The 9,856-nt window shown below is 54.8% G+C and overlaps 1 protein-coding gene across 1 annotated transcript in view; it reads right to left on the reverse strand.

Moving 5' to 3' along the window:
* Window positions 1-8,157, reverse strand: part of CTBP2 (C-terminal binding protein 2) — a 36,855-nt gene extending 28,698 nt beyond the window's left edge. The window contains 3 exon segments of the mRNA XM_027588394.2: window positions 6,496-6,772; window positions 6,774-7,112; window positions 7,114-8,157. Coding sequence (XP_027444195.2) covers window positions 6,496-6,772; window positions 6,774-7,112; window positions 7,114-8,157 — 1,660 coding nt within the window.
* Window positions 8,158-9,856: the final 1,699 nt, after the last annotated feature.

A 9,856-nucleotide genomic window follows, 5' to 3' on the forward strand; every position in this document is an offset into this window, starting at 1 on the left:
CTTCCAGGTACACATCCAAAGTAAACAAAAACAGGATCTCAACAGGTATGTGCATCCTCGTGTTTATCAAAGCATTATTCCCAACAGCCAAGATATGGAAACAACCCAAATGCCCATCAAGATACGAATGGATAAAAAAGACAAGAGGTACATACACAACAGAATACTATTTAGCTGCAAGAAAGGAGGATATTCTCCCATTTGCAGCAACATGGGTAGAACCTTGAACACATCGTGCTATGCTGGAGAGGTCAGAGAAAGACAAGTACGTACAATATCACTTATCTGTGGACTGTAAAAAGGGTAAACCTGTAAAAACTAGAGAGTGAACTGGTTGTTACCAAGGAATGACCGGAGTGGAGGCTGGGGGGTGGGGGTGGGGGGGGGCGTGCACAAGACTGATAGTGTTTCAGGATGCAAACTTGCAGCAAGTGTAATCCAGAGACAATGAATACAGACAATGATATTGTATTATAATTACATAACCCAATAAATACTGCTACATCTGCCATCGGGGTGCCTATATAAATACCAAAGTAACATGCTGTACCCCTCACACTTATACAACGTTACACATAAGATATAATGCAGTTAAAGAACATAGGTCAGGTGAAAAAGTAGCATGGTGAAGGGCTCCATCAGCTTCCCCTTTTCTTGGGTAGATAATCCTACCAGTGCTCACCCCCACTGTGGATTCAGCTCAGCCCCTTGTGCCACTAACTCTGTAAAAACTTCCAGAAAAATTTGGCCCATGCTGTGTGGTTGGGACTGTTGCCTCTTTTAAAAGACTTTGGAGAGGCAGTCATCCCTGGGAGAGTCTAAGGGTGGAGAGAGATAAAACAAAACAAAACAAAACAAAACAAAACAAAACAAAAACCCCCCCCACACACAAACTATTCTTTGGAAGCCAAAGCCGAGCCTGCCAGGTCACTCCTCGAAGGCAAGGCCCGTGAGAGTGGGTGAGGCCCCACTCTCTCTAAAACAGGAAGACAGAACGCCCATCTAGAGAGAGGGCACGAACAACCTGTCCCGGGCAACTTCGGGCCTGCTCAGGCCACATGAGAGAGGGTCTGGCGACAGGAGCTCAGACAGAGGTGGCCAGTCCCAGGGTGGACTCGGCTCCATGTCTTCCCATGAGGACACGAGTCAATTCCTTTAACTCTGCAGGAAGCACAGCCAGGACTAACCTCATTAACCACCTTCTCTGTGTCCGGCACATTAGGCAGAAACCCCATGGTGACCCTGTAGCCCTCCAAGAAGGCCGAGGGAGCCCACCTTACCCAAAGGGGTGGGGGCTTCTCAAACCCAAATTCCCAGACCACACTCCTTGAATGATCACTGACACACACCCCTAAGGACGGGGTCTGAGCCATCAATGCGGGGGTGGAGGGTGCACTGTACAAGAAGTTGACAAATCCCCAGACACCCAGTTTTGTGAAAGGCCCATTAAGTTTTCATAGGACTTAGGCCCGGCAGAGTGGCCCTCGCGCTCCAACCCAGCCGGTGGCAGGGTCTTCTCCAGGCTGCCCGACCACAGCCCACTCGGATGCTGTCCTCCATGGACAGAAGCACCAAGTGTCCAGCCAACATGTCTGAGGAGGCTGCTCTGAGAAACCCAGAGCTGGGGGACAGGCCTGGCCTCTAGCTCTGCAGTGCCCCTCGGCCCAGAGTACTGCGCCCAGCTTCAGAAGTGACCAAGAGATGATAATGATGAGAAAAGCACCATTTCCAGAGCAGGCCCAGGCTCTGGCCAAGGCCACGCAGGTTTAATGACCTCAACACTCAAGTTACCTCTTCCTAGGCTTGCTGCATCCCCACATGCCCATGAGGCAGGTTCAGTTCCCACCTTCCTTGGACAGACATGGAAGTAGAAACAGAGAAGACAATACGGTCACCAAAAGACACACAGCATACATTCAACTACCTTATGTTCCTGGGCTGAAGTCCTATTCCCCGGTGTGCAAGGGTTTTCTAGCAACCCAGTAAGAACGGAGAAATTCACGCTGCCCGGTAAAAACAGCTACAAGAACAAAGGTGACATCAAGTTCAGTCTCCGAGTTGAGTCTGGTAAGGAGAAAACGACCGAAGTCCAAATTCTCCTGGACACTGAGAGGTAGGAGATGATCATTCCCACTCTGGGAAAACAGCAGTCAACAGCGAAGGCCAGGAATGACAGGTCAGTCCAGTGACCTCCAACAGAGGGTGGGGATCGTGGGGGCCCTAAGAGGGTGGGGAATGGCTGCACCTGGGGCCTTGAATGCAGAGACCAGGAGCAGGTGACCCCCGAGGGGGCCACCTGCATTTGGAGAAACATGAGCCAAAGAGCCACATGTGACTCCAAACACATGCGCAGGGGTCAGCCTGAAGGACGGATCAAGTGCTTGCCAATTTTATGGGCACGGAACACGTTTTAGGTGTTTTACTTGCTTGGGAAGCCTGAGCCATCAGCAGCTCTGACGTGCACAGGTGCTCCCCGAGCTTTATGTAAGGGAGGTGGACCGTAGAGAAGAGGGTCCTGGCCAGAGAGAAGTCTTGGCTGAGTGGCCTCAGACAAGTCCCCTTCCTGCCCATGGGGCTGGAATTTCTTGGCCATGGAGGTATAAAACAATCTGCAAGAAAAAAAGAAAAAAAAAAAAAAAAAAAGCCGGGAGATGCCCCAGGGAGTCACAAAGCAGCACTGCCTTGCAGGCCATGACTCGTGCGCACCCGTCTTAGCTCCCTCGTGCCACCTGGGGCCGCGTCCTCGCCCTTGGCCTGCTCACAGTGTCCGCAGTCTGGTAGCTGCTCCGGAGTCTGTGCTCGGCTCTCAGCCCTTCCCTCCAGTGCACACCATGTCCTTAGACAGCCATTCCCAGCTGTCCCAGGCTCCCCGAAGGCCCCCATGTGTGTCCCGTTTCACAGGGCAGCACCCCCCACCCCAATACCCCAGGCCGCGGTCTTACACACTTGTGGGCCATCGAAGGTCTGACCCGGGGCCCGGCACACAGCTGAGGAATCACGGAGCCAGAGCCAAGCTCCCAGGCGGCCTCACCCGGTTTGTGCTCCGTGTTCAGGGGTGTTAAGGGTTGCCCTACTTGCTCTCCACCTCTCTTCAGTCAAAGGGCAAGATTTTGCCAAAGGAAGGCTCTGCAGCAGAAGGGCTGATACCATCACCCTGATTCCCCGCAGGGCCAGCTCAGGGTCATGGTCCCTAGATCCCCATTCCACCCCTCCCAGGCTGGCTCTACTCTCGGGCAGGGGATGGGTGTCATCAGCTGGCTCTGGGTGCCTTTGGGGCCTCGTGGTAGCCTCCCTCCCACCTGACGGTTTGAGTCCTCACCCTCAAGCCCCATGCATCGCCCCTCTGTCCTCCTACCAGGACCGACCCTCACGTGCAGAGGCTCCCTCCGAGAAAACCAAGGACAGGGAAAGAATCCCCAGGTGTGCATGTGCCCAATCCTCCACTCTGATTCTGAGGAGACAGGAGATCTCTCCTAACCCAGCAGGCCAGGTGCCCACACCATGTGTTGGCACCTCATCAAATGCCACCACACACGTGACCAGCCCCGATAACTGGGAGCACGGTGACAACCACCCGTCTCCCCACAGCCCCAGCGCCAATGGGCCTTGGATGTGCCCTGAAAGGTCCTTGGGCAGCGGCCCCAGCTACTAGACAGGGATCACAACACTGAACGAATCCAACTGCATCCAGAAAAATGCCTGGAAGGAAACAGACCCCCAGACAGAGCAGGCCACGCGGCATTTCTCACTTGAAACCGCGAGCGCCGGCTGTGTTCGCAGTGACCCGTGGCGGGCGCTGTGCCCTGCCGTCTTTGGGGAAGACAAAAACATGGGCTGGGTTGCAGTACTGCTGTTGACAGGATGCGCCCCGCTGCGCGGTCACAGACAGGGCTTCATGTAGTGCGGGAGAGGGGGCGGTGCCGGGTTGCAGCCACGGCTGGAAGGTTCTGCGGCCTGTGCCACAGTCAGCCAGGTCAGTGTGTAAGGGACAGCAGGCCCACCAGATGCCGACGCTCACCCAGGTCCGATGTGCAGCTAATCCCCCGTCACATGGGGGCTGGCGGGCTGCACAGGGGGCCCTCTTCATCTGGCCGTCCCCAACTGCCTGGTCCATGGGCTAGCAAACAGCCTATTATTTCCACCCACAAAGCCAACCAAGGTGAAGCAGGCAGTTCATGGACTGAGAAAAGCAAGTAGGTGTTAAAACACCCAAAGCACGTTAAAGTAAAACCAGGCGCTTTTAAAACCAAACACACAACCCACCGGAAACCTACAGATTGCCTCTCCCAAGAGAGAGAAGAGTCGCATTCTCGAGCATTCCCTGCCCCTCCAGATCAGAGGGAAACCTTTCTGAGTTAGGTGAAGACCAAAATGAACATTAGCTCATGCTGGCTGTGCCGTCAATGACCGTGATGGCCAAGCTGGATTTGAGGACGGCCATCCCCCAGCACAGGCTAGCTGGGGCTGCCCCACGGGAGCTCCGGGTTCCCAGACTTTAGGGCCAGGGTGCTTCCCTTCAGCGTAAATGCTACCCTCCCGGGGGCAAAGTGACCACCCAGCGCTTGGTGATAGGAGCCAACACATCCAAATCTGGCTGTGGAAGCTACCCCCCAACATGCCAGTTCTACAGGCTGAAAGCTCAGGGAGAAGAAGCCAAGTTCCTACCCCCGGGGTCCCCGACACCGCTTCAGGGGGAGGGTCGGAATGACACACTGAGTGCAGCAGAAGGATCGAGGAGGAGAATGACCGCTACGGGACAGATCGCCGGACAGAGAAATTTATTTGCTGGCAGACTTCCGACTGCAGGCTTCCTTGGCACTGGCTGGCTGCCACGCAAATGAAACGAAAATCAATATCCTTTGGTCTGCAAAACAGTGTGTTACAATCATACTCCAAACAACTTAAATAATACCCCTCAACCCCATACCCAAATAACGGGGAATGTTTCTGTATAGAAGGCAGTGCAAGATAAAGAGAAGAAAGAAGAAAATAAGGAAATTTTATAGGTCCTCCTTCAGCAAAACCTTTCCAGGACTTCAATGAGGAGATAATCTTTCTGTGATTATGACCAAACCCTCCCGTTGCTTAGCAACACATAATTAAGGAATATGTTTTCAGATCCGCTTTGCAAGCCCGGCCATTATCAGATGAAATTACTGGAGCAACAAATGTCATTGCCATGCAAATTAGTTGGTTGCAAAGAAGGAATGTTTGCGAGGGAGAAGGTGCATACGCTCTCTGCGTGCCCATCTGAATTTCTCCTGCTGCACGTTGATGTTGATTAGAGAAAGTCGGTGGGGCAAAAAAAAAAAAAAAAAAAAGTCAAATACATTGTATGATCAAACTTAAAAAAAAGCCACACTAGCCATTTCAGCCGCCTGGTAGCCACGAGGTCAGCAGCCCCACAAATGTGATAGAAGAGCCAGTTACAGCCCTCCAGGGTTTCAGGATCAGGCCCCCACAGCTGGCGAGGGGGTATTTTCAAAAAGGTACATCTTATTTTTCACACCAGTCCCTCCACCCGAGAGTTCTAGTTATTCAGAAAAAAAAAAAATGCATTTGAAAGGGATTCAGTTTTCTAAATTGGGGTGGCAAGAAGAATGAAAAGAAAAAAAAAAACTGTCGTCAGTAAAGATTTGTCAGTAAGTTGTCAGTAAGGATTCTACAGTGAAAACACAAAGTAAGTGTTGTTCAGAGAACGTCCACCTGGAATTTTACCCACAATACCCAAGGAAACACATGTAATAAATTAAACTTGTCTTCTGTTGTGAAGAAAACCACCCAGGACGGTTCTTTCTTTCTTCAACTTGGAAATCTATCGTTACCTACAAGTAAACAGAATTCCCAACTGTATTTCCCAAAATGAGACTACGTCTGTCTTTGAAACAGGGAGTTCTAAGGGATTTCGTCATCTTGCTTTGTTTAACACACAAGCCTGGAAGCACACCCGATTTTAGTCTACGGTGGTTCCAACCTCGGATACTGTGCGCAGACCCTTCAGAGGTGCATCTCCACGCTACAACGCACTTCTCGTGGGAAGTGAGTGATGCACAATTTGTGGGAGGCCCTGGATAAATACCCCCGCCTTCTCCAGAGTCACAGAAGGTGAACTGGAGAATACGCCACCCCCCGTGAGCCGATGGTTTCATTCTGTTCTGAACGATTTCTGGGTTTCTCCCAGAAATACAGTTGTGTTGCATCACCACAAAGGGAGAGTCACTAATCAACTGGGACCGAACCAGAGAAAGGGAAGGCCATGCAGCTATCCCAGTGGGTCAGCCTGAACGGCAATTCTGTCTCGCCCAAAAGAACCTGTATTGGATTGGCTAGCTGGCTCCGTGGGAGCGTGTGTGTGCATCAGGCTGTAGGGTCTGGTCTCTCCAGGCATGACGAGAGAACAGCAAAAATGTGAGGACCCGCTGTCCTGTGCTCAAACCTCTGCCTGCACTGTCCCCTCAACGTCCCAAGCGAGTAAGGGCAGGGAGGGTTCATTACTTGGTTCCGGAGCAAGCATGGTGGACACGATGATGGGGGCCCCCGTCCGCCGGGCCACCTTCTGGTAGGGCGGTTGAGGCGTGCGGAGGCTCTGGCTGGCTGGCGGCAGCGTGGCCGGCTCCACGGGGACACTGGGCTTCCGCAAGAGCTGGGGGCTGCCATGGGGGCTGGACAGAGGAGACGCGGCCACGCCGCGATCCCGCTTCAGCAGCTCCATGGGCACCGTGTATGCTGTGGAGTAGGCGGTTCTGGGGCCCGGGTGAAGGGGGGGGGACGGGGCCTGGGTGAATTAAGGCCACTCCGGCCTGTGGGGGGTATGTGGGGCCCAGCTGTGCCGTCAGGGCGCAGGGGGTAGGAGAGCTGTACCCAGAGTTGGAGGGGAAGTGGGGGGCTTGGGCGCCCACCCCCGGGGCAGAGTAGGTGGCCGCCGTCTCTAGGAGGTGCTGGGATGGTGCGCTGGAGGGGCGGCGAGCCAGGTCTCTCGCACGGGGGGATGGCGCCTGCAGGGGCCCCACGGGCTGGGGCTGCAAGGCCGAGGCGCCCAGCGAAGACAAGTCACCATGGAGCTCGCCGCGATGGCTGAAGCTGCTGGAGCGCATCCGGGGCGAGGGGCCCCCCCCGGCCCTGCCTGCGCAGCTGCATCTCGGTCCTGCAGGTGCCGGCCAGGCGGCTCAGCACGCGGGCTTGGCCCAGGTTGGGCGCAACGCACTTGATGTCTGCGTCTTCCATGGTGGCCAGGACGGCTGGGGAGTCGAAGCCCTGCTGTAGCAGGGCCACCAGCGTGGCCTCCGCCACCCCCTCAGCCCGCAGGAGGGCCAGGAACTCGGGCAGCGTGCTCCTCCTGCCCCCGAGTCCCTGGAAGGAGGACAGGTCCGCCTCGTAATTCTCATCAGCCGCCCTAGAGGAGGCACTGCCCCGGGCAGGCCCGTAGCTGCGGTTCAGGGTTCCTGGGGCCACCCCTGGGCTGCTGTCCGAGGCACTGGCTGCGGCGGGGTCCACGACCAGGCAGGTGGGGGCTGCCTGCCTGGCAAGAGCAGAATCCATGGGCCTCTCGCCGACGTCGTTGTAGAGCTGGCTGGCCGGGTAGGCGGGGGCCTCAGTGGCGTACCTGCCGACGGCCAGCTCCCCTGCACACCGAGTGGGCGACGGGGCCCGGCTCTGCGTCTGCGGCCCCTGAGCCATCCCTCTACCCGCCGGATCCCGGTACAGGTGCCCGGCCTCCTGCAGAGCAGGGACGCGGCCTTGCACCTGATCCCACGACATCCTGCTGCCCGTCACTCCATAACCAGGCAGCGACCGGCCAAGTCCCGGGTCGCGGGGGTGGCGAGCCTCCTTGGGCGCCCGAGTGGCTCCGGCCGCGTCACCGTAGTAATCCCGGGGCAGCAGACCACCTCGGCCAGACATCACCGCCTGTCTGCTGTCGTAAAAGGCGAAGTTGGCGACCGGGCTCTTCCTTCCAGCGACAGAGTTGAAGAAGGCCTCCCGGTAGAGGTAGGGCTCGGCGGCGCCCTGCGGCTCGTACCAGGGTCCCGCGGTGCCGCCGTCCGCCAGGGAGCTGCTCCTCGCCGGAGCCTCGGCCACCTCCCAGGGGCCCTCGCACCACCCTGCTGCATCCCAGCTCTGGGACCGGCCAATATGGACCTGGCGGCTGGGGACCGGCATCGGGAAGGAGGGACGGCGGCTGAGGCAGGGGAGGACGCTGGTCTCTATAAATCTTCAGTTACACACATCACAACAGACCCGCTGCCTTCTAGCCCTTCCCAGACGGCAGGAAAGACCAACTGGGGGTTTTCTATTTCAAAGTACGGCCTGAATTATTAATCCCCTGAAACATTAGTAGACAAAACACAACTCACGGTAACTTCACCTCACTCCCCAATGGCAGCACCAGTCCCAGAAAGGAGGCTGCGCCAGGCTTGCCGGGCCCCCTCCCTCACGGGGGGTGAGCTCACATGGACCTCGGCTCTCTCAGCGTGGGGATTAGGAGCTAAATAAAACCCGTAAAGCTTTTGTTCCATGTGACATCTCGTTAGATGGAAGAACACGGCTGAGGGCTCCAGCCAGGCCTCCGGACCCGCAACTGGCAATTACTTTCACACTGAAGCTCTGGCTTATCTCCGTGGTCCTCACCAGGATACTTTTGGGATGAGCACTGCCTCCCCCCACCCCTGCCCGAGATGGCCTAAAAGTGACAGAAGGAAAATAGGAAAAGACCGCTTTAATGTCAATTCAATCTTAATCCACCCTGATGAAATGTTAATCCATTGCACACGGCTAAGAACAAATTAAATGTGAATAGGCAGGCAGGATAAAATGGGGGTGGGGGGAAATCTCATGCACAATTCTAGAACACGAGGTGCCCTGAGAAATGGGCCAGGTCTGCAGCCAGATGCTCCGAGGACTCTGGTTACCAATCAAATGAGTTACATTGCTCAAGTCCAAATGGATTCTTTATTATCGTAAAACACAGATTCCCTTCATGCTGCCAGGGATAAACAAACAAAAAAACACCTCTGTGTGTAATCTAGAATTTACCATTTTAAGACCGCCACAGAGGTCAATGACTAAACCCCGACATTATGAAGCAAAACCGGGAAGCGGCTGCAACTGAGGTGTGCCTCCTTTTAAATCTGTTCACAGGGAAAGCGTCATTCCAGCAGGCTCAGGCCGGCTTAGATTTTGCAGACGATTTTCCAATATTCCTATGGATTAAGAGTTTTACCTCCCTCACTAGGGGCTTCGGGTGCAGTCACGCAAACAACAGCAGTTATTTAATCTAGATAAAGGAACGCCCCAATCAGGAGCAACAGAACATTTCCTAATAATAAATATCGAAGGGTCTGAGAGAAGCAACACTGTAGACGAAGCCACAGGCTCTGCTCCTCCGACCGTGGGAGCCCCGAGGCACAGAACTCACAACAGAACAAAAGCTCGTGATCGCGGCGTCCAGTGCGAACGTTTAGAACTGAGATCATGTGCCTATCTGCAGCCGTGAAACCCAAGAGTGGGGTCTTCACCCACATCTCTCTCAGTGTCAGATTCAATCAGAATCTTTCACTTAAAAATCCCAGTTGCTAAAAAACTTTTGTTTGAACTGAGTACTGAAAATTTACTGTGGGAGAGGAGAGTAGGTACAAATCCATTTCCAGGAACTGAAGGAACATGGTAATACAAGACAGGTTCAGGGGGGCCAGTGCTCCACCCCATCTCCCTGTGTCCTGATGAACACACATACTCAACTTGGGACAAGCTCTGTTTATAAATCAGCACTACTCCCCCAAAGCTGGAGCTCTGTGGCCTCCCACTGACGGTTGAGGAACCGGCGGGGATGCAGCCCAGGACCCCAGGCTGTTACCCGAAC

The sequence above is a fragment of the Zalophus californianus genome, chromosome 15 (genome assembly GCF_009762305.2).
Source record: "Zalophus californianus isolate mZalCal1 chromosome 15, mZalCal1.pri.v2, whole genome shotgun sequence".
NCBI lineage: Eukaryota > Metazoa > Chordata > Mammalia > Carnivora > Otariidae > Zalophus > Zalophus californianus.